The following is a 26258-nucleotide window of genomic DNA, read 5'->3' on the forward strand; positions in this document are numbered from 1 at the left end:
CAGGTCATGATCCCAGGGTGGCTGGATCGAGTCCTGCATTGGGCTCCTTGCTCAGTGGGTAGCCTGCTTCTCCCTCTGCCTGCTGCTTTCCCTGTTTGTGTTCTCTCCCTCTCCCTCTGTCTCTCTCTCTCTAAATAAAATCTTAAAAAAGAAAAGAAAGCCAACTATAGGTTAAGAATGAAGCCACAAAACACTCTTACTGCAGTGTTTGGCTTCTGCATGAGATACGCTAAGCACTTTATTAATGAAAACATTTCAAGGTTGAGTCACTGATGATAATGCCTCCAGTTTACATATCAACTCTATTGGGGTTCCCTGGATTGAGGGTCCATCTGAGTCATCTCATAACATCATGACGGAGCCCAGGGCAAGTACAGAATAAGGAGCGGAAGGGGATGCCATGGAACAGACATCTTTCCTATTGAGGAGTCTTCAATATTGAACACCTGTTTCCCAAGTCTAAAATGGAAAATTGTAACACAAACGAGCTTGTGAGAACATTCTGAGGGTATTGTCCCAGAGAGATAACACCTCCTCCCCCGCAAAATAAGAATCTGACCTCTTTTACTACCCGTTTTGTAAGTATTCTCAACTAAACTGATTGCCGTCATCGAAATGTTCACTTCCCTTCCTACTGTACAATTCCTTTCTCTTCCCCTCTCTGCACTGGAAAGACATTCTTAACCAAAGGTTGCTGCACACCCAGTTCTGTGAACAACCACAGATGTTACCATATCCTAATTCTTTCAAGCACTCGGCTGAATTACATCTATCACACCTCCCCTCAACTTATTAGCACATGGCTGTATTTTCCAAACTAAAATCTAATAACTTTTATAAGTTTGAGGTATTATTGGGTGGTGTTTTTTTTAAGTCCTTTTGCAGAAGTAGAAACAGTTGTGTATTACTAACCATCTCCATTTATGGTTAAGTGGTTGAGGTAACAGGAGAAACAAAGATGTTGATTTGAGCAATGACTACACATGAAAGTGAAGGTACGGGAAGTAAGTGTTCTCCAAAGAGGCAAAGAATGGGAAACGACAACAGAATGAAAGCTGCTAGCAGTACCCAAAGGTGTGGACACATAAAACTGCTTAAGCACCTGGTATAAATTGCTTTCTAAATAAGAAGAAAGCCTGCGCTGTTCTCAAAGATACCAATTAGCCAATGAACTAAGAAAAAGAACAGCTTGAGCTTCTTTGACAGTTTTCAAATCTGTAAGCTCCAAGAACATAAAGAATCGTAAGGGGCAAGCTCTCTCATTCACTTGTTTATGAGCTCACCAATTCTTTTTATTAGACTTGCTAAATCTGTAAGTATAAAACAGGCATCCAAAAACAACTAAGAAGAGGGAGGACCCAGGGAAAGAACAGTTGGATCTTTAAGGCACTGTAAAGACTTACTGGGCTCCTATTGTTTTTCTTGTCCTGAAATTCTTACTAAGAACATTTGCCACAACTTCCTCATATTGCAAATTGGTTTTATGGCTGTAAAAGGAGCCTGAGGTTTATCACGTGAGGAGCAAAACTGATTTTGCTATATGTAAATGTCTATTTTGACTAAACCAATAAAAGAATTGATTGATAAGCAGTAAGACCAAATAAAGTAAGAGTTACCGTCATGACGTCAGTGAAGGTGGGTAAATAGGGAGCAGTTTAGAACTAAGAGAGAAGAAAACTGAAGGCAAAACACCCACGCCAAAAAACAGACAATTTCACCAAGAATGAAGTCAGAAAAGAAGTAAGACATTGACCGATTAGGAAAATCTAAAAAGTAAGCAAGAGCTCACAAGGTTTCTAAGAAAAAGTGAGTCTTTGTGGCCAATATATGGATGTGGGAGACCAAGGAAACATAACCACTCATCATTAAGAATATCCACTAATAACTAAAGATAATAATAACTAAATTGAGGACAAGGGTTTAGATTGTGAGTAAAAATATGCATGGACATTAAAAGTAAAAAAGACACAGACCTGTACCCCTGGGGCTAATAATATATTACATGCTAATTAAAAAAAAAAGTAAAAAAAAAAAAAAAGCAGCTTATTTTTTTAAGTATTAGCTGAGTCAAAGAGAATTGAGCAATGAGATTAATTTATTTAATAACCTATTTATAGATGATCACCTTTCCTGAGATCAACTCAGCTTACACACTAAACAATGTCTTTACCCTAGCACACTAAGTAATCTTGCTTTAAACTACAGTCGCACCCTGTGAGAAGTAAAAATGAAAACTAAGATAACTACCCCCTTCTCCCCCACCCCCCCTTTTACTTTGCCTCATCCTATTCCCTAGCTGGTAGTGGACTGAGGAGTGGAAACAGAAATATCCCTGAATGAAAGCCAGGAACCTCCTTTTTGGAGCACTCAAAACTTACTTTAACACACTTACCAACATCTCCATAAACATACAGGCCCCTTGGAGGTTTGCTCCTTGAAAAAAGCTGCAAATTAAGAACAAATTATAAATCTCTAACATGGAAAAAATTAAATATCATCATATACATAGTGCTCCTAACTGTCAGATACAGGACTAAAATGGGCTATTATACACCATAAGTACAAAATATTTGATGTAAAAGGCTACGAAGCCCAATTTACATTTTAACGTAGGAGGTAAGAATCATAGCAGCCCAGAGCAAGGGCTCTGAAGTCACATAACTTGAGTTTACATCCCCTACATCATTTAGTGACTATGTAATCTTCCCCCTCTTTCCTCAATGGGCTCCCCAAACAGTAAAAGCCTCCTTGCTCATTCCCAGCAAGCAAGAGAACGGAAGAATTTTTCTAGAGACACTGAAGAGTCTCCTGGAAAACAAAACAAAACAAAAACAAAAAAATCTGAAGGTACTTATGTGTGGATTTCTCCCAAAGAAATAACTGATCTCTGTTAGATCATCTTATGGTAGAACACACCAGTCTACCAACCTCTGAAGATGGAACCTTCGGGGCGCCTGCGTGGCTCAGTGGGTTAAGCCTCTGCCTTCAACTCAGGTCGTGATCTCAGGGTCCTGGGATCGAGCCCCACATCGGGCTCTCTGCTCAGCAGGGAGCCTGCTTCCCCCTCTCTCTCTGCCTGCCTCCCTGCCTACTTATGATCTCTCTCTCTCTGTCAAATAAATAAATAAAATCTTTAAAAAAAAAAAAAGATGGAACCTTCAGTTTGCTTGTTAGTATCTGAAAAGATTCTAAAATGAGTTGACACATAAGAATCAATAGAAACTTGAAAAGAAAAATGTCCAGGATGAAAATTGGAGACCAGAGCAAGGGTACAGAGGGGATTAAAAACTCAGAGGAGGGGCGCCTGGGTGGCTCAGTGGGTTAAGCCTCTGCCTTCGGCTCAGGTCATGATCTCAGAGTCCTGGGATCGAGCCCCACATCGGACTCTCTGCTCAGCGGGGAGCCTGCTTCCCCCCCAACCCCCTGCCTGCCTCTCTGCCTTCTTGTGATCTCTCTCTCTCTCTCTATCAAATAAATAAATAAATAATCTTAAAAAAAAAAAAAAAACAACTCAGAGGAAACAGGGGCACCTGGGTGATTCAGTTGGCTAACCATCCACCTCTTGGTTTCAGCTCAGGTTATGATCTCAAGGTCATGAGATCAAGCCCCAAGACGGGCTGCACCCTCAATGGAGAGTCTGCTTGAGTGTCTCTCTCTCCCTCCTCATCTGCCTCTCCCCACTCTTACCCTCACATATGCATGCTCTCTAAAAATAAGCAAATATGTTTTTAAAAAACTCAGAGGAAACAGAGACTACACAGACAACAAAAGGAAAAACTTCAAAATAAAACCGTAATCTGGTGTGCCTGGATGGCTTAGTTGGTTAGGTGACTGACTCTTGATTTTGGCTCATGATTTCAGGGTCATGGAATCAAGTCCCACATGGGGCCTCAGTGCAAAGTCTGCTTGTCCTTCTCCCTCTGCTCCTCTCCCCACCCTTGCTCATGCGCAGGCATTCTCTCTCTCTCTCTCTCAAATAAATAAATAAAATCTTTTAAAAATAAAACTGTAATCAATATAATTAACATGCTGAGGAAAATAAGAGAAGCTATTAAAATTGTAAAGCAAGAACAAAAATGCAATTTTGAAAAAGGAACATCAAGAACAAAAGAACATTTTGAAATTTAAAATATGGTAGCAGAGGGGCGCCTGACTGGCTCAGTCAGTACAGCATGTGACGCTTGATCTCAGGGTTTTGAGTTGAAGCCCCATGTTGAGTGTAGAGATTATTTAAAAATAAAAAATCTTTTAAAAAAAATATGGTAGCAGAAATAAAATTCCAGAAAAAGGATTAGAAGGTAAGCTTGAGGAAATGTCTCAAAAAACACAACAAATAAACAGCAATAAGAACAGATGGAAAATACAAGAATATTACTGGATTATTTCATCAGGAGGTCCAATATCTGACAAAAAAAGAATTCCAGAAAAAGAAAATAGAAGAAGGACAGGAGGAAGTTATCTAAGAAATAATGCCAAGATTTTTCTCAAATCTGAAGGACTTGATTTCTAGACTGGGAGGAAAGAGTAAGGACCCAGCACAGGGAGGGAAATAAAACCTATACCAAGTCACAATCCTGAAATTTCAGATACCAGGGATATAAAGAACATCCTACAAACATCTGAGGTGGCCTTTGGGGAGGATGACAAAGGGGTAGGGGAACAGGTCACAAACAACAGATAAAGACTTGAATAAGATTTGAGGGACAATGATTTCCAATCTAATCTAGCCATCAAGTACAAAAATGGAAAATTGGCATTCCATACATAGAAGGTATTAAAAATACCTCCCCAACAGAAATAGGAGCACCTTGGCTCCAGGTAAGACAGAGGATCCTGGAAAGGAATCCCCCATAAGATGGAGGATTGCTCTAGAAACACAGAGGCACAAGCAGATCAAGAAAGCAATCAAGTCTAGACCAAAAACAGGAGGATGGAGGGCTCCAAGGAAGAAAAAAAAATGGAACTTATTATTATCAACCCAAATAACCATCCTAAATTTTGGTTCACTCAGAAGAGTAACCTTCAAATTCTGCAACAGCTCCTAGACACCTGTGCAAAAGCCAAGGTAAGCCAAGGCAGAGAGAATTAGGAGAGGGTAAAAGCAGAAAGAAGCGAAAGTTATGCCACTTGGCACAAACCAGAGCAGCCAGGATTTTGCCAGGGAACATTCTCAAAGGCTATGATATGACCTAGTTCATAATGCTTTTGTTTTTTAATCTGTGGGCTCACTCCAACATATCTCAGAAACCTCTCCAGCTTTCCTGCTCCTCTTAGCTTTCTCTGTGAACCCAGGCCCTGACTCCAACACGCCCTTTCCCGAAGAACCTTCCCCATGGTTTAGGCAAAAGGATCTTCTTTGCTTTGATTCTGCCAGCTGGATGCCTTCCCTGTGTTCCTCTGCACATTAACTCTCCATCTATTCTTAAATCTCAACGGAAAACAGATTCTACTCCTGCCAAAACCTCTTAATTTGTTTTGTTTTAAAAATCTTATATGAGCCATTCTTGTACACTGGTTATTCTATTTTCAACTTGCCAGAAAAAAAAGCATTATGCTCTTAAATAATTTTAGAACAGTTCAAATTAGAAAACTTGCATAGAACCTCATAATCTCTAAGTATATTCTATGTATTAGAAATCTTTTGAAAGTGACATTCTGTATTCTGTGAAGTGTCAAAGCAATTCATAATTCTTCACAGCACATTCTGTAGGAAGAGCCCTGGGTCTGCTCTAGTACTATTCACATGATCTCATCAATATATGCTAAATAAATGAAGTTCGAGGCAAAAATTTAACAAAGATTGAGAAAAAAAGATAACATGGAGAGAATTCAATCAATGGTGTCCCAAAAAAAAGTATTTGGTTCTATCTCCTGTTTTACCCACTCTAACTCAATTACCTTGGAAGGCAACATTTTAGCAAATATATTACACTATACATTACATATATCTTTTCTAATTATGTAACTATAATTATATAACTGTAACATGTTAGATACCATCAACCTAAATGTATATTTACCTAAATATACAACCTACATATATACTCCCAAGTATTTTTACTTTGAGAGGTAAGCTAATTTTCTCCTAACTTATTTTCAGTCTACCAAAAATTATTGAAATTATATCAAGGGATTTAAAAAATCTGTATTTTAAGGGAGAAAATCAGAATTGAATGGCAAGTAAGATTATAAAATGATCCTAAAGAAGTTTTAAAATTCTGCATTCATAGTAGCGAATTCAGGGAAGGGAAGGTTCACAGTTTTCTTCCAAATGACTAACCTACACAGGAACCCACATCATTTACATGCTCCTAATTTACATTTTCTCCCAATTTACCCTATTTTTCAGTTCTATTAAACTTCCTTTCTTAATGTTTTATTTTCTAATATCTGTTCTTGGGCCTCAGAAAACTCCACCCTGGTATCATTCCTCGGTGTTGATATTCTCCATTTGTTTCTCCCCCCAATGTCTTCTCCCTTCCGCTCTGCACCCCAGGAGGGCTACCCTAGCTGGCTGTTTGCTAAATGGCCTCAGCCCTGGGACACACTACTTGCAGGAGATGGAAAGGAGGGAGCAGAGAAAAATCAGGCCATTCCTTCCTGTTCCCTCCCTGCCTCGGTGCTCTGTCTCTGGCAGCAGAGCTGTATCCCTCCAGGACCATCAATCAGGCCTCACGCCACAGCTCCAGCCCACTCTAGGCTCTCCCTTCACCCCTCTATCCCTTGTTGGCTGTCTTAGGCCTGCCCTGCCCATGACTTAGTCATCCTGATTCAGTCTTTATTTGAAACATCTGCTGTGAACAGTTTCCTGCCAGGACTCTGATGCACACCCTACCCTTAAAATGCACACACTTAAGCAAGACAAAGGCTTGAAACTCTGAACATGAACAAGTTTCTTTAGTGAATAGTTGTAGGATTTGTTATGTTAGCTGTATCTTTGGGAATTAGTAAATGAGGATGAAGCACCGTCTCTAATGGATTTGGGGTAAGGCTCCAATGACACTATATTATAGACTGTGCAGATGGTAAGTTTAAAGATGGATGTTGGAAGGTAGTGGTAACCTACCACCTATCTCCACCGGTACAAAACAGAGCAGAAGAGCACTGGACCTGAACTCAAAAGATCTGGGCAAAAATGCTGGCTCTGCTACTTATTAGCTTTGTGGCCCTGGGTAAGCCGTATCAACTCAACAACCTGCCATTTCCTTATCTATTAGGTACAGGGCAGAGCACAGGGGAGTTCCCACTCACTGCCCAGTTCTCTGTAACTAATCACAAGGTCCACTCACTCATGCTGAAGACTGCAAACTTCATGTTTTACTGACATCCGTTCCCATCAAAACCTAGGTACCATAAAAAGAAAGAAAAAAGAAACATCACACCCTATAAGACACTCCTCTCAAAGATCCCAACACTGATATGCACTCAAACTATTTTCTATTTAATAAACTATACCAAACACATAAAGAATATGCATTTGTAGCACCATTTCAGATATAGTCAATATGGCGTACACCAACTATAGTGTAATAGAATTAGAAATAAATGATGGAAGGATGGCTAAAAATAAGAAAAATCTCATACTAAGAAATCAATCTTCCCATCATGTTCACCCAGACTTCAGAATATTGCTGAAACAAGTCTGAAAAGCCCTTCAGAGTGTACGCTCTCACCAGTCCCTTCCTATTGCCAATAATTCTGTTTTACTGGTTAGTTCACTCTCTGTTTCTAAAACAGTTCTCTGGAACCCTCTCAGCCCTCTTCAAGCCATACTACACTTCCCCCCATCACATTCAGCAGGTGTCTCCTACTTCTTAGAGAGAAAAACAGAAGGCATCGGGGTGGAACTCCTTCAACTTCCTATTATATGAAATTGCAATCTGACCCATATCTCTACTCATTTTCTCCTCTCTCCCTCCTGTGACAAAGATGATTCATCTTCCTATGTAACTTTCCATCAATTTCTGGATCTCAGTCCTTACCCCCACCACCTTCCCAGGAACCATGCCCATCAAATTAAATGTTTCACTTCTCTTGTAATCCTTTTCATCAACAGCTGTGTAAATGTGTTTCGGGGAATTTATTTTTAAAATCTTTAAGTGTAATGTCTTACAAGCAAGAGACAAATCCAAAAACTATAATGGAAAAGACAGAAACATTAAAGGCAGTGAAATTAAGCATTTCTGTTTGGAAAAAAAAAATGCTAAGAACAGTGAAAAGGCAAGGAAAAAATCCTGCAATATTACAGACAAGAATTTCTTTCCTTAGTAAGCAAGAGATTTTATAAACCAATAAGAAAATAAATACAAGTGGCTTAACCATTTGAAAGAATACTTATTCTCCTTCACAATAAAAAGTGTGTTTTAAAATAACAGTGAAATACCGCCATGACAAAAATCTAAAAGTCTGACAGAATATAGTATTGTCAAAAATGTAAGGAGATAGGCAGGCTCATAAATTAGTAAGAATATGAATTGTTGCAATCTTTTTTTTTCATAGCAGTGAATTTTAATGTCCTCCCCTTTGGGGAGGTTACACTGTACACTTTTGAAGATACCCCAAAAGTTGTCTAGTAATTCCACTTCTGGGTATTTATCCAAAGGAAATCAAAATACTAGCTCAGAAAGATATCTGCACCCCCATGTTATTGTGGCACACAATTTACAACAACCAAGACAGGAAAACAACCAATTAAAAATGGATAAAGAAAATATATATGCTGGGGGCGCCTGGGTGGCTCAGCAGGTTAAAGCCTCTGCCTTCGGCTTGGGTCGTGGTCCCAGGGTCCTGGGAACAAGCCCCAAGTTGGGCTCTCTGCTCAGCGGGGAGCCTGCTTCCTCCTTCTCTCTCTGCCTGCCTCTCTGCCTGCTTGTGATCTCTGTCTGTCAAATAAATAAATAAAATCTTTTTTAAAAAATTAAAAAACAAAAACAAAAAAAGAAAATATATACGCTGGGATAACTGGGATATTATTCAGGTATAAAAAAGAAGGAAATCTTGCTGTTTGTAACAACATGGATGGACCTTTAGGGCATTATACTAAGTGAAGTAAATCTGGCAGTAAAAAAACATATACTGGGCTGCCTGGCTGGCTCAGTTGGAAGAGCCTGTGACTATTGATCTTGGGGTTGTGAGATCAAGCCCCACGCTGGGTGTAGAGATTATTTAAAATAAAATTTTTTTAAAAAAGACATATAACAAATAATATCACTTACCTCTGGAATCTAAAACAAAAACCAAAAACTAAAACTCCTAGAACTCTCTAAGCAGAGAGCCTCCTCAAGTTTAGGAGACTTACTGTAGTAACCTAAATCAAAGAAGAGAGGATAAGAAAAGCAGGTGTCAAAAGAATGGCATTAAAATTTTTTAAAACAATGTGGCTAAATTAACAATTGTCCAATAAAGAAATGTGCTGTGGGGCACCTGAGTGGCACAGTGGGTTAGGCATCCAACTCCTGGTTTTGGCTCAGGTCATGGTCTCCAGGTCATGAGATCAGGCTCTGCACTCAGTGCAGAGTCTTCTTGGAATTTTCCCCCTCTCTCTCCCCACCATGCTTAGTCTCTCTCTCAAATAAATAAATGAATAAATCTTAAGAAAAAAAAAAAAAAAGAACTGTGCTGATATCGTCAATGATTGGGGTCCTGGCTATTATGCATTTGGTGATACACTCCAAACCACTAAGTTTAGTAAAATTTATGTTTTGAAGTTTATAGGCAGTATATGAAAGCCACTTTCCACCCAAAGAATCTTTTGAACATAGAGTTTATATTTTAAAAAGTATATCCAATCACTCTATCAAAGTTTATGAGACATAAGCAAATGCAAAGTGTGAGTCCAAACACACACACACACACACACACACACACACACAATCAAAGGGATATCTAGGGAACAACTAATGAAATTTAAATGTGGGCTTCATATTTAGGGTTGCAAGATAAAATACAATGCTCAGTTAAATGTGAATTTCAGATTAACATCAAATCATTTTTAGTATATGTATGTCCCAAATATTGCAAAAGACATACATACACTAAATAAGTATTATTTATCTGAAATTCAAACTTATCTTGATTTCCTGTATTTTTCTTTGCTAAATCAGGCAACTCTATTTTAGATAATATTATTATAACAATGTTAAATTTCTTGGGTATGATAATGGTAATACAGTTATGCAAGAGGATGTCCTAGTTAGGAAATACATAATGATGTCTTTAAGGATAAGTGTTACTATGTTGTAACTTTCAGGTAATTAAAAAATATATATATAGATATATATTTAGAGAGAAAATGGGGCAAAATGTTAATCATTCATGAATTTAAGTGTATTGTTGAAATTTTTCAAAATAAAACGGGGGAAGGGAATTTGATGAGTCCAATATGGTGGAGGAACAGGAGACCATAGGTTCCTCTGGTCCCAGGAATCCAGCTAGGTAGCTAGCAAATCATTCTGAATGTAAACTCAACCAGAGATTGAAAAGCAACCACTTTCTGTAAGGTAGGAGATGTGGAGAAGTGAATCTGAGGTGATAAACGGATAGATAACCCCGGGGGGAGGGAGCCTCCATCAACCAGCACTGGAAAGTGATATAGTTACTGAGCGCAAAATCAGAACTTTAAAAGTCTGCTCCAGTGAGAGACAGCCCTGCCTGAAAGCAGCTCAGGTGGCAAAGCAAGGCAGACTCCTAGGTGGGACAGCATGGTCTCATAATCCCCAGGGACACAGGAAGACTGGGGATGCCTGAGTATAGCACAGCCCCCACGCATGGAGTGGGAAAGCCAGCTGCAATCAGAGAGCCCAGGAGTGAGCTCTGTTTATGCCATAAATTGCCAACCAGCATGTTAGCACCACCACTTTCCAAGCAGGGGCCCAGCAAGCAGCAGAATTACCAAAAGACCTCCCCTACTTGCCCCAGGGACAAACAGTACAGGTGCATGTCACAGGAGTTTGCAGGGTTTGGAGACTCTAAATGGGATCGCATGCCTGAGATAGAAACCCTTGATCACAGGCTGGGTGAGCATGGAGCGCAGAGACCAGGTAAACGAGAGTGATGGACTGCTTTTCCCTAAGGATTGCACTGAGGAGTAGGGCCCCAGGCTTTCAGCTCTACGTTTGGAGATTAGGAAGCTGCCATTTTCATTCTTATCCCTTAAAGAGTCTCAGAAAGCCTTCAGGGAACAAAAACCACATAGAGCAATCCCAAGTAGCTTACTTAGCCTGGCCCCTATGGCAAGCGCAGTGCAATTCCACCCGAGACAAAGACACCTGAGAATCAGCTCAACAGGCCCCTCCCTGAGATCAGCAAGAACATCTGGACAAAACCAAGTTTACTGATCCCAGAGGACTGCAAAACTCCAACATTAGGGCAAAAAAGTATATAGAATTTATGAATTTTTCCCCATGATTCTTTAGTCCTTCAATTTTAATTTTTTTCTCTTTCCTTTTTCAACCAATTTATTTTATCAACTCTTTTTTAAAAATCTTTTTTAATTTTCTTTTTTACACTTACATCTTATCCTTTCATTGTATTTAATCTTATTTGTATATAGAAGTTTTTCTTTCTTTACAATTTTGGGATGCAGTTTCTTGTGACAGACAAAATACACCCAGAATCTAGTGTATTACTCTGTTCTCTTCACCTGTTTGATCATATTCTTTTTTTCTTCCTTTTTTTTTTTTGATAGAGTCTTTTAAAATTTCCATCTTTATACTTACATTCTATCCTTTCGAAGTAATTAATTTTGGTTTTTTGTGTGTATATACATATTTTTTTCTTTCTTTACAATTTTGGGATGTAGTTTCTTCAAACACACCAAAATATTCTCAGGATATAGTGTATTGCTCTGTTCTGTTCCCCTGTTTATACTCCTTTTTTTTTTGTCTTTTAATTTTCATTTCTATAGTTACATGCTATTCTTTCAATGTATTTAATTTATTTTTCTACATACATAATTTTTTCTTTCTTTATGATTTTGGGATCTAGTTTTCTAACCAACAGACCAAAATGCACACTGGATCAACTGTATTGCTTTGTTCTATTCACCTGTGTGATTATATTCTCTCTCTTTTTTTTTTTTTTTAATTTTTTTTTTCCAGTTTCAGGTCTCTTCTGATTCCATGTATATTTCTTTGGGGTCATTGTTGCCATTTTAGTATTTTTTTCTCTTGTTTATCATTCTTCTCTAGACAGAATGAAAAGAGAACAAGAGGCAATACTGACTGCCAGGGACCTAATCAGTATGGATATAAGTAAGATGTCAGAACTAGAGATCAGAATAATGATTACAAAGATACTAGATGGGCCTGGAAAGAAGACACTAGAGAATCCCTTTCTGGAGAAATAAAAGAACTAAAATCTAACCAAGTCAAAATCAAAAAGGCTGTTAATGAGACGCAATAAAAAATGGAGGCTCTTATTGCTAGGATAAATGAGGCAGAAGAGAGAATTAGTGATAAAGAAGAGCAAATGGCGGAGAATAAAGAAGCTGAGAAAAAGGGAAATAAACAACTACTGGGTCATGAGGGGAGAATTCAAGAGATAAATGATGCCATAAAGTGAAACAATATTAGGATAATTGGGATTCCACGAGAACAGGAAGGTAGGGAAGAAGGTATATTAGAGCAAATTACAGCAGAGAACTTCCCTAATCAAGGGAAGAAAATGGGCTTTCAGGTCCAGGAAGCACAGAGAACTCCCTTCAAAATGAATAAAAATAGGCTAAAACCTCAACATAGAATAGTGAAACTTGCAAATCTCAGAGACAAAGAGAAAATCCTAAACACAGCTCAGGACCAAGAGGTCCATAACCTTAAGGGCAGAAACATCAAACTGTCAGCAGACCTATCCACAGAGACCTGGCAGGCCAGGAAGGATTGGCATGATAATATTCAGAGTGCTAAATGAGAAAAATATGTAGCCAAGAATACTCTATCCAGCAAAGATGTCATTCAAAATAAAAGGAGAAATAAAAAGCTTCCAGGACAAACAAACTAAAAGAATGTGATCCCTGAACCAGTTCTGAAGAAATATTAAAGTAGATCCTTTAAGTGAAGAGAGAGCCCAAAAGTAACAGACCAGAAAGGAACAGAGACAATACATAGAAATAGTGACTTTACAGGTAATACAACAGCACTAAATTCATATCTTTCAATAGTTACTCTGAAGGTAAATGAGCTAAATGCCCCCAATCAAAAGACACAGGTATCAGATTGGATAAAAAAGCAAGATCCATCAATCTGCTGTCCACAAAAGACTCAGTTTAACCCACTGAGCCAGCCAGGTGCCCTGCAAAAGACTCATTTTTGATGCAAAGACACTTCCATATTGAAAGTGAGGGGGTGGAAAAGTCATTTATCATGCTAAATGGACAGGAAAAGAAAGCTAGGGTAGCAATCTTTATATCAGACAAATTAGATTTCAAATCAAAGACTGCAATAAAAGATGAGGAAGGATACTGTATCATAATTAAAGGGTCTATCCAAAAAGATCTAACAATTAATATTTATGCCCCTAACATGGAAGCAGCCAATTATATAAACCAATTAATAACAAAATTAAAGAAATACATCGATAATAATACAATAATTGTAGGGGGCATTAACACCCCACTCACAGCAAAGAACAGATTATCTACATAGAAGATCAACAAGGAAACAAGGGCTTTAAATGACTCAGTGGATCAGATGGACTTAACAGATATATTCAGAGCATTTCTGCTAAAGCAGAATACATATGCTTTTTGAGTGCATATGGAACATTTTCTAGAATAGATCACATGCTGGATCACAAATCAGAGCTCAACCAGTATGAAAAGACTGAGATCATATCATTCATATTTCAGACCACAATGCTACGAATCTTGAAGTTAAACACAAGAAAAAATTTAGAAGGACCACAAATACATGGAGGTTAAAGAACACCCTACTAAAGAATGAATGGGTCAACCAGGAAATTAAGGAAGAATTTTTAAAATTCATGGAAACAAATGAAAATGAAAACACAACTGTTCAAAGCCTTTGGGATGCAGCAAAGGCAGTCCTAAGAGGGAAATACATAACAAGACAAGCCTTTCTCGAGAAACAAGAAAGGTCTCAAATACACACCCTAACCTTACACCTAAAGGAGCTGGAGAAAGAACACCGAATAAAGCGTAAACCAGCAGAGAGAATACAGATTAGGGCATAAATAATAGAAATAGAAACCAAAAGAACAGAGCACATCAACAAAACTAGTAGCCAGTTCTTCTTCTTTTTTTTTTTTTTTTAATATTTTATTTATTTGACAGAGAGAAATCACAACTAGGCAGAGAGGCAGGCAGAGAGAGGAGGAAGCAGGCTCCCTGCGGAGCAGAGAGCCCGATGCGGGGCTCGATCCCAGGACCCTGGGATCATGACCTGAGCCGAAGGCAGAGGATTTAACCCACTGAGCCACCCAGGCGCCCCGGAGCCAGTTCTTTTAAAAGAATTAGTAAGAATGATAAACCCCTGGTGAGAATTATCAAAAAGAAAAGGACTCAAATAAATGAAGAACCCAAATAAATAAAATCATGAATGAAAGAGGAGAGATCATAACCAACACTGAAGAAATACAAACAATTATAAGAACATATTATGAACTATATGCCAACAAATTAGGCAATCTGGAAGAAATGGATGCATGCTTAGAGACATATAAACTATCAAAACTGAAACAAGAAGAAATAGAAAACCTGAACAGACCAAAAATCAGCAAGAAAATTGAAGCAGTAATCAAAAATCTCCCAACAAACAGGAGTCCAGTGCCAGATGGCTTCCTAAGGGAATTCTACCAAACATTTAAAGAAGAATTAATACCTATTCTTCTGAAGCTGTTTCAAACAACAGAAATGGAAGGAGAACTTCCAAACTCATTCTATGAGGCCAGCACTACCTTGATCCCAAAGCCAGACAAAAACCCCTACTAAAAAGGAGAATTACAGGCCAATAACCCTGATGAACATGGATGCCAAAATTCTGATCAAGATACTAGCCAACAGGATTCACCACAACCAAATGGGATTTATTCCCGGGCTATAAGTGTGGTTCAACATCTGTAAATCAATCAATGTGATACAACACATTAATAAAAGAAAGGACAAGAACCATATGTTCCTCTCAATACATGCAGAAAAATCATTTGACAAAGTACAGCATCCTTTTTTTATTAAAACCCTTCACAGTGTAGAGATAGAGGAAACATACCTCAATATCATAAGAACCATAAAATGAAAAGCCTACAGCAACTATCATTCTCAATGGGGAAAAACTAGAGTTTTTCCCCCAAGGTCAGGAACATGGCAGGGATGACCATTCTCACTGTGTTATTCAACACAGTATTAGAAGCCTTAGCCTTAGACAACAAAAAGAAATAAAAAGGCATCCTAATCAGCAAAGAAGTCAAATTCTCACTCTTCATGATGACATGATACCCCATGTTGAAAACCCAAAAGACTCCACCCTGAAATGGCTAGAAATCATAGGATTCAGCAGAATATAAAAACAATGCACAGAAATCAGTTGCATTTCTACACACTAACAATGAGACAGAAGAAAAAGAAATTAAGGAATCAATCTAATTGAGCATTGCATCAAAAACTGTAAGATAGCTAGCAATAAACTTAAGCAAAGAGGCAAAGGATCTGTACTCAGAAAACTACAGAACACTCATGAAAGAAACTGAAGAAGACACAAAGATTGGAAAAACATTCTATGCTCATGGATTAGAAGAACAAATACTGTTAAAATGTCTATGCTACCTAAAGCAAACTACAAATTCAATGCAATTCCCATCAAAATACCATCAACTTTTTTCACAGAGCTGGAACAAATAATCCTAAAATTTGTATGGAACCAGAAAAAAAAACCCAAATAGTCAAAGGAATGTTGAAAGAAAAAAAAAAAAAAAAAAAGCTGGTGGCATCACAGTTCCGGACTTCAAGCTCTATTACAAAGCTGTAATCAAGACAGTACAGTACTGGCACAAAAACAGACACACAGAAGAATAGAGAACCCAGAAATGGACCCTCAATTCTATGGTCAACTAATCTTTCGACAAAGCCGGAAAGAATGTCCAATGGAAAAAAGACAGTCTCTTCAACAAATAGTGTTGGGAGAATTGGACAGCCACATGCAGAAGAATGAAACTGGACCATTTCCTTACACAATACACAAAAATAGACTCAAAATGGATGAAAGACCTAAATGTGAGACAGGAATCCATCACAGTCCTAGAGGAGAATGCAAGCAGCAAACTCTGTGACCTCAGCCACAGCAACTTCTTGCTAGACACGTTTCCAAAGGCAAGGGAAACAAAGGCAAAAACTACCTATTGGGACTTCATCAAGATAAAAAGCTTTTGCAAAGCAAAGGAAACAGTCAACAAAACCAAAAGACAATGACAGAATGGCAGAAGATTATTTGCAAATGTCTTATAAGATAAAGGGCTAGTATCCAAGATTTATAAAGAACTTATCAAACTCAACACCCAAAAAACAAATAATCCAGTCAAGAAATGGGCAGAAAGCATGAACAGACATTTCTCCAGAGACGAAATACAAATGGCCAACAGACACATGAAAAAAATGTTCAATGTCACTTGGCATCAGGGATATATAAATCAAAACCACAATGAAATACCACCTCACACCAGTCAGAATGGCTTAAATTAACCACTCAGGAAATGACAGACGTTGGCAAGGATGCAGAGAAAAGGAAACTCTCCTACACTGTTGGTGGGAATGCAAGCTGGTGCCGATACTCTGGAAAACAGTATGGAGGTTCCTTAAAAAGTTGAAAACAGAGCTACCCTATGACCCAGCAATTTTTCTACTAGGATTTACCCCAAAGATACAAATGTAGTGATCTGAAGGGGCACATACACCCCAGTGTTTACAGCAGCAATGTCCACGATAGCTAAAATATTGAAAGTGCCCAGACGTCCATCAACAGAGGAAATAGACAAAGACTATGCGGTATATATCGGTATATATATATATTTATACACACACACACAGACACATACACAGTAATGAGTAATGGAATATTACTCAGCCATCAAAAGAAATGAAATCTTGCCATTTGCAGTAATGTGGACAGAACTAGACGGAACTAAAGGGTGTTATATTAGCAAAATAAATCAGAGAAAGACAATTAGATGATTTCACTCGTATGTGGGATTTAAGAAACAAAACAGAGGATCATAGGGGAAGAGAGAAAAAAATAAAACAAGACAAAATCAGAGAGGGAGATAAACCATAAGAGAACTCTTAATCATAGGAAACAAACTGAGGGTTGCTGGAAGGGAGGGGGGATTACTGAGTTATGAACAGTGATGATAGGATTACTGAGTGATAAACATTAAGGAGGGCATGTGATGTAATAAGCACTGGGTATTATTTAACTGATGAATCACTGACCTCTACCTCTGAAATTAATAATACATTTTATGTTAATTAATGAATTTAGATAATAAAATATATATTTAAAATTGTTTAAAGTTGGGGGAAATGTGGTGATTACTAAATTGCTTTTACTTTTTTGGTGAATTGCTTTCACTTTTGAATCAAGTCTAAAATTATTCTAAAAGTATCTGCATATTTACATTTCAGATGAGTGCTTTTGAAACTGTTGCCAAAAGTATTCCTTTAACCGCTGCAAAGTAAACATTTGTCATCCTCATTTGGAATATTTTGATTTAATCATTTTAACTTGTGTTTTATTCCTTATATTAACATTTCAGCATTTAAAAGTAATCCAAGGTGACTCCCATCAAACTCATAAATTGAAACAGCATGTCCTCCACCTTTCTGGGTTACTATCCACCTGCTACTCCAGCATAATTTCCATTAGGACAATTAGATAATAAGGGTGGTGCTTTAAAATAAAAAGAGTTGTTTTCAATTTGTTTAAAATGCAGGAATACCACTTTTCCTGTTTCCCCCCCACTCCCCTCATCATTCCATTATTATCTCCAAAAATGATAGAATCAGAGACAATGATTCCAGCTGGAATGCTGAGCATAATTACATCTTTTAAAAACTAGCATATCATTCTCAACATAGACCACTTTCTGATAAAAGTAGATCACTTCAGGGTTCTAAGAAGATCTTTAAAAACTAAAAGACTAAACTATATGTTAGTTCTCTTTAAATAAAAATTCTCTTTAAGTAAAAATCTTCTTTTAAATAAATGTCTTCAGCTGAATTGCAAAAGAACCTTCGTAACCTAAAGTACACCAATTTGTTCAGTTTACTAGTATAATTAAGGCTATTTAAGTATCTAAATAACTAGCAAGTGTGTATAGTGGGTGAGCTTAAACTTGAACAACTAGCGTACGAAATGGCTCAATTTCTGATTGTAACAGAGTCTGAAGATGCAAATGACTTTTTAATGCCTCACGCATTCAAGCAACAAGCATTTACAAGTGTCAATATGTGCCACTAGGAGACAAATGACAGGAGGCAGTTTCTTTAGTCAATCTTCCATGTTAACTCACTCCTACTCTGACTCTGGACTGGCTTGGACAAAGTTATACTAGGTGGGATCTATTCCAGTCCACTACTAGTTCAGATGGATGTCCAAGACATAAGCATAATTCTCAAACCAATCTGGAATTCATCAAAAAAAAGGTGAAAATTAAAAAAAAATTTTTTTAAGTAAGTGAAAATATTCCTCATTCTGAACCTGGATGAGGTTCTGAATTTGAGGAATTAAAATGACCTTCCAGGCTGCTCCTGGATTATCAAAGAACTGATGCTACAGTGGGAATGAGAGTCCAGACACATCCACAGAGAGGCAAAGGATATAGACACCCATAGAGACACCAACACTCTCACACAGACACACAGAGAGGCAGACGGCAGGGAGACTGACAGCCTCCAGAGTCAGCAGATGTTGTTTTGTGAATCTTCAGGGATGGTTTTGTTATTCATTTTTCATGTATTCTGCAAACATGGATTGAGGACTGAGCACCTACTTTGTACCCGGCAGTAAGCTAGGCTCTGCAGACTTAAAAGATCCAGAAAACAAAGTATTTCCTAAAGGAGTATGTGGTTACCAGGTGGGCAATAGGAGAAGAATGAGATAAAAGGGTGGAGTGAGGGGTAGCCTTGGCAGACCCAGAGACAAGAGAAGGTCGTGGTCTTGCCAAGGATCTTCAAGTTTTTTGCCACAGCTGGTGCTTTCATTAACAGCAGAGAACTAAGACAGACGAAGCTGGCAAGAGGCAGGGACCAGCTTCTCAAGGACCTTGTAGAACACACTGAGTTTGTACTTCTTCTTGAAGGTACTGAGAAGTCTTAAACAGGAGAAGGGAACAGTCCGATTATGTGTTAGAATTACAAGTCTTGATACATTGGCGAATACACTGAATGGGAAAAAACTACAGGCAAGGACACCGCCACTCACATCTGCTCCACGGACAAGGCATTCTGGTTACCATGTAAAAATGTGGTCCAGGAAGAAATACTTGTGGGGCTGTTTGTGTCATTCACCCGAGTTGGCCTTCATCTGCAAAGAGATCTCTCCCACTACTGAGATTCTCACCCTTGCTACCATGCTTTCCTCCCCACTGCTTCCTCCAAACCAAAGGCCTTGTTGCCAGTGCATCTAAGTGAACATTCTTAAAATGGAGACCTCAGTTTTCTTACTCCATGAATATTTTTTTCTCTTAAAGATTTGATTTATTTATTTGACAGAGAGAGATCACAAGTAGGCAGAGAGGCAGGCAGAGAGAGAGAAGGAAGCAGGCTCCGTGCCGAGCAGAGAGCCCCATGCGGGACTCGACCCCAGGACCCTGAGATCATGACCTGAGCCAAAGGCAGAGGTTTAACCCACTGAGCCACCCAGGCGCCCTCCATGAATACTTTCTGCCAAAGGATTTTTCTAGCCTACCATCTATCCATCCTGATTTTCCTTTTCTATGTGCTGAACTTTCCCCCACAATCCCCACATCCTGAAAATGATAGGATTGCCTTTAGGTTTCATTCAGTCTTCACGAAAATCTACTGAACATTCTGAATCTGAGAAGAAATCTGGGACTTCTTTTTGTCTCTCTTCAAATTTAATTTTGAATTCTCAACCTTAGTTTCAAAAATTGCTATAATTTAATAGCACAAAGGGAAGCTTTATAGAATGGTTCTCAGAAGTCTTTTATAAAGTATTTATTAAACTTATTAAGCATTATTTACATTTTATTCTCTGTAGATAGTAAACATTGCATTTAATAGTAATAGTAATACTTAATAATGATTACAAGAATACTACTAAATTTATTTAATACTGAAACAGTCACATGACCAATTCAGAAAGTAGAAACATTTGATATGGTAAAGCCAGTATCATATGCCTACAGCAGTATCTTCATTTATTTTAGTAACACAAATGCAAAAGCAATTTGAATATATTTTTAACTGGCATATTTTTGAACAGGTTGAACAAAGTATTTTAAATATAGTAACATTGATCCTTCTCAGGAGTACACAGTTAATACACATAAACTTAAATATATGAATTTGTACCATATATTTTCGTGGGTTTTATGCTGTTGATTTTTTTTTAAGGTTTTATTTATTTATTTGGCAGAGAGAGAGAGAGCACACAAGCAGGGGGAGTGGCAGGCAGAGGGAGAAGTGGGCTTTCCATTGCTAAAATTCCCATATGCTGTTTATTTTAATGTACATATCCACATTTGGAATCTGGTCCTTTAAGAGTAAATCAATAATACTTTGGGGCACCTGAGTGATTCAGTCAGTTAAGAGTCTGCCTTCGGCTCAGGTCATGATCCCAGGGTCCTGGGATCAAGTCCACATCAGGCTCCCTGCTCAGTGGGAAGCCTGCTTCTCCCTCTCCCTCTGCCTGCTGCCCCCTCTGCTTGTACTCTCTTTCAAATAAATAAATAAAATTTTTTTTAAATATTACTTTGATTCATAAAATTTCCTTACAATTGAATCAGAATTATAAGTCACAAGTGAAGCAATAATATAGAATAAATTTTAAATCCTTTTATTTAGTCAGCTCTCAAAGACTGTTCCCATATATATTTCATACCCACCTGAATTTTTATTTAATTCACTGAATTAGTAACTGTCTATGATCATTTCTTCTACTGAGCAAGGTAAGACTGAAATCAGAAGCCAATACTCTTATTCACATCTGTATCCTTGGCTTCCAGCATGAAGCCCAGCACATCATGAGGACCAACTCTCTTTTTGCTGAATTGAACTTGCATATAACAATTCAGCATCCTCCAAAAAGCAAAGGGATACATTTTCTAGCTAAGCATGATAGAGTTGGCTGTAAAACTAAAAATCATTTGCTTTTCCCAGCTATGGAAGAGAACTACTTTCCCCAGTGTCCACTGTGGAGATTTATTAACTCTCTTTTAGAAGACAAGAAAACATTTAGCTCATTATTCATCCAGTACCTGAAAGGAGTACATTACTCAAAAAAGACAAAATATTACTGAATGTAAGTTCAGATTAAATCCAACATTAAATGAACACATATCTACACATACAGAATCCAGAAACATCTGGCATTCATGAAAAAGATTTAAGGTCAAAAAAATTCAGCTTATGAAATTTCAGGAAAAAATTTCCATGGCTGAAAAGTCTAAGGTACTTTCTATGCTTTGCTGAGCTCTATGCTAATAACTCCCCTTCCTCAGTCTGTTTGTAAGAAACAAATGCTGAACAAGTCTAAAATTACATTATCAAGTTGTAATTTCCTCAAAATGACTTAAAATAATCTGTTGAAATATCTAACAATTACACTTAAAATATTTTTATTATAGAATACATAAACAGTCTAAATTGGATAGAATATTAAATAACTAGTTACCTACCACCTAACTTTATCAAATCTTTATATTTTGACATACTTCAAAATTTTAGTAAAATACTAGGTATAGCTGAAGCCTCCCTTTGTGTCCTCTTTCCTCAGCATTAACAATCCTGATTTTGGGGGCACCTGGGTGGCTCAGTGGGTTAAAGTCTCTGCCTTCGGCTCAGGTCATGATCCCAGGGTCCTGGGATCGAGCCCCGCATCGGGCTCTCTACTCATTGGGGAACCTGCTTCCTCCTTTCTCTCTGCCTGCCTCTCTGACTACTTGTGATCTCTGTCTATAAAATAAATAAATAAAATCTTTTTTTAAAAAAATCCTGATTTTGAAATCATCCCATGCTATGCAACATTCCATTTCAGCAATACATTCTGATTTATGTACGCATTTTTATGGCATCTGCTTGTCATGCCCCCAAAACACTCTTCATCCATTCTTCTACTCAGTTTTTTTCCTATTTTTGATCGTTCTTTATGCATTCTAGAAAACAATCCATAGTCCTTTTTTTTTCTTTCATAGTCATTTTTGATGCAAATATTTTCTCCCAGTCTATGTTCTGCCTTTTCACATTTCCTATGATGCTTTTTCTTGGCTAGAAGTTTTAAATTTCAGTATAACCAAATGTATCCATCTTTACCTGCAGAATTTAGACTTTCATCGCCATTTTTCTTCTTTTTTTCTTTTGAGATAGAGGGAAGACAGCAAGTGAGCGTGCAAGTGGGAGCTGGGGGAGAAGCAGAGGGAGAGGAAGAAGACACCGCACTAAGCATGGGGCCCGATGCAGGGCTCCATCCCATCACCCTGAGCTCATGACCTAAGCCGAAACCAAGAGTCAGATGCTTAACTGCCTGAGCCCACCCAGACGTCCCTAGGCTTTCATATCTTATATAAGAAATTCTTCCTTTTCTCACAGGTTCATAAAGATATTCCTCTATATTTTCTCCAAGAAATTTAAGTATAGGGCATTAACTCTATGTAATTTAGTTTATGAGAAAAAAGTACTTAATTTTATTTTACTTTTCACATAATCAATCGTCTCATCCTTATTGACTACACCATCTTTTCCCCCACTCTGATTTTCAGTGCCACTTTGATGGTGTATCAAGTCTTCATGCAAGTTCCAAACTTTCTACTTTGTCTTTTTTGTCTGTCTATATAATGGAACACTGAGTGGTTCTGTTGACAAGAGGCAGGAATATATAAAAAGTATATATAAAAAGTATATATATATGATGGATAGATATAAAAGATATATAAAAAGTGGGGCGCCTAGGTGGCTCAGTGGGTTAAAGCCTCTGCCTTCGGCTCAGGTCGTGGTCTCGGGGTCCTGGGATCGAGCCCCGTATCAGGCTCTCTGCTCAGCGGGGAGTCTGCTTCCCCCTCTCTCTCTGCCTGCCTCTCTGCCTACTTATGATCTCTCTGTCAAATAAACAAATAAAATCTTTTTTAAAAAAGATATATAAAAAGTAATGGGAAATTAGATTGGAAAGCTAAACTAAGACTAAATACAGTTCAAACAGAATCCTGAATATAATTAATAGTTGCCAGCCAGCCTTCAAAATCTGGTCAGACAGCAGTCATCTAGAGCAGGAATCAGCAAATCATGGCCTGTGGACCAAACTCAGCCTGACACCTGTTTTTGTAAATAAATACTTGTTGGAGTACATTTACTTATGTACTTCTGTGACTGCTTTGACTACAGTGGTAACACTGAGTAGCGAACAAAGATCATATGGCCCCCTAAACCTAGAAGGTTTCCTACATGGTCCTGGAAAGAAAATACTTACTAACCCTGATCTACAGCTCTGACTATAATCTCAGCACGATGCCTCTTCACAGCCTATGTAAGTTTGCTTTCATAACCAAAGTAGTCAGCTTTGGCTGATAAAGACAGAAAAAAATTCCAGTCCTAAACATTATGAAATAGGGCTATAGCCTTTCTTTTAAATTCATTTCAAAGGAGGGCACCTGGGTGGCTCAGTTGGTTAAGCAACTGGCTTCAGGTCTGGTCATGATCCCCGAGTCCTGGGATCGAGTCCGCATCTGGCTCCCAGCTCCACAAGGAGTCTGCTTCTCCCTCTGACCTTCTCCCCTCTCATGCGATGATCTCATGAAAGATCACACACTCTCTCTCTCTCTCTCACTCAAATAAATAAAATCTTTAAAAAAATAAATAAATTCATTTCAAAGGACTTATTAAAGACATTCTCATCTATGTTGATGGCATAATTTAACCTTAGGAATTATGACAAAACTTAAAATGTAATTGAATACATTGGTTAATTATTCTAGAGAGAGAAACAGGCCTATTACACTTTGTTTCTCAAATTTCAGACTTTCAATGAGTCTGGGATGTATTAGTCCTCAAAAAACAAGGTAGTTTGACTCCTGATCTCACTTCTTATAGACAATGCCATCCTTGGGTTAGGATATAACGCTTTTGCTTCAGTTGTCAGAAAAATCTGATAAAAAGAAACATTCATTTAAAAATATTCCTGGTCTTGGGGCACCTGGGTGGCTCAGTGGGTTAAAGCCTCTGCCTTCAGCTCAGGTCATGATCCCAGGGTCCTGGGATCAAATGCCCATTAGGCTCTCTGCTCAGCGGTGAGCCTGCTTTCTCCTCTCTCTCTGCCTGCCTCTCTGCTTACTTGTGATCTCTGTCTGTCAAATAAATAAATAAAATCTTTTTTAAAAAAAATTCCTGGTCTTAGGGTGCACCTGGGTGGCTCAGCTGGTGGAGCATGTACTTCTTGATCTCAGGGTCATGAGTTCAAGCCCCCACACTGGATGTAGACACTTAAAAGTAAATTTTAAAAATTCCTGGTCTTTAATAAAACTGTAGCTATAGATATTGTCCATTTTATATTCAATGTTGCTTACAATTTTCTAATGGATAAAGGGATCAGGGAAGCTTTACCTCAATCATGCTGCTCAAACTACTTTACCTATAGGAAATGCCAGTTCTAAGAAGAGGAATGGAGAGAATCAGTGCTCAGGCCCTTAGATGGAAGAGAGAAGGAGAGAACTGAGGATAAACAACAAATAGCTTAGTCCTGGGTTAATAAAGGTATTTAGACTAGGCCTCCCACATCTCCTAAAAAGCCACAGCTAACACTCCAGGTATCCTGTTCATAGCCCCCAGGTGCTAGAAGCCAGAACAGGGAAAGCAAGAAGACCTTAGATTAGCTGACTTTAAGGCAACACTAGTCTTTTCCATGTGACGTACATACTGTTCTTGGGAGGGTAAGCAGAGGTATCCAAATAAAAAGTTATTGGATGTAAAAGGAAGTTGGAAATAATTTCCCATTAGGGTAAACCTTAAAATTGTTTTGTAGAGAGCAGGAGGAGAAGGAAAGAATATTATGCCTTCCACTCTTATTCCCAAGTCTCTTGGGCTATGATTTCGCCTCCCAAGAGATGGAAAAACCTGGCTGCCTGTATAGCCTGATTAATGGAAACAGAGACTTGCAGAGTAGCTCCACACTCTAATTCTCTCCCTCCCTGACTCTAGGAATGCTTGATTTGGCTGTGTAAAAGTAATTCTAATTATAGTGATTTACATGAACTACTTACCATTTATGCCTAATTATCTCACAGCACAATAACAATTATGCATACATTACATGTGTCAGATTAACCTGGTTGTAAGTTTTATTTGATAACAAAGGTAAAGTGTTCATAAATGCTCATTCCTTATAGTTTTTGCCTCTAAAGCATGGTCATCTCATAACTCTTTCAAATTTTTATTAGAGCAGGGCACCTGGGTGGCTCAGTGGGTTAAAGACTCTGCCTTCGGCTCAGGTCATGATCTCAGGATCCTGGGATCGAGCCCCGCATCGGGCTCTCTGCTCAGCGGGGAGCCTGCTTCCTCCTCTCTCTCTGCCTGCCTCTCTGCCTAGTTGTGATTTCTCTCTGTCAAATAAATAAAATATTTTTTAAAAAAATTTTTATTAGAGGGAACACTGTTATACAGATAGGTAAAAGCAGCCTCATAGAGAGTACCAGTTTTATTCTCATCAATAATTCAGACATGTTGTAAAGGTGCATTTTATTTTAATATTATACCTTAGCCTAACAGCAAGCTCCTTAGGAGTACAATGGAAAAAAAAAAAAAAAAAAGAACATTCACTATAATGAATGTTTAAATATCTGCATTAAAAACAAAAGCACAGGGGCACCTGGGTGGCTGAGTGGGTTTAAAGCCTCTGCCTTCGGCTCAGGTCATGATCCCAGGGTCCTGGGATCAAGCCCCACATCGGGCTTTCTGCTCCGCAGGGAGCCTGCTTCCTCCTCTCTCTCTCTTTGCCTGCCTCTCTGCCTATTTGTGATCTCTGTCTGTCAAATAAATAAATAAAATCTTAAAAAAAAAAAAGAAAAGAAAAGAAAAACAAATGCACAAG

The 26258-nt window shown here is 38.2% G+C and overlaps 1 protein-coding gene across 1 annotated transcript in view; it reads right to left on the reverse strand.

Moving 5' to 3' along the window:
• The window catches only part of AFG1L (AFG1 like ATPase), a 229216-nt gene that overhangs the window by 154319 nt on the left and 48639 nt on the right, over positions 1 to 26258 (reverse strand). The window contains exon 4 of the mRNA XM_046006748.1: positions 2393 to 2444. Coding sequence (XP_045862704.1) covers positions 2393 to 2444 — 52 coding nt within the window. The remainder of the gene's footprint in view (positions 1 to 2392; positions 2445 to 26258) is intronic.

This window comes from Meles meles, chromosome 5 (assembly GCF_922984935.1).
Source record: "Meles meles chromosome 5, mMelMel3.1 paternal haplotype, whole genome shotgun sequence".
Lineage (NCBI taxonomy): Eukaryota > Metazoa > Chordata > Mammalia > Carnivora > Mustelidae > Meles > Meles meles.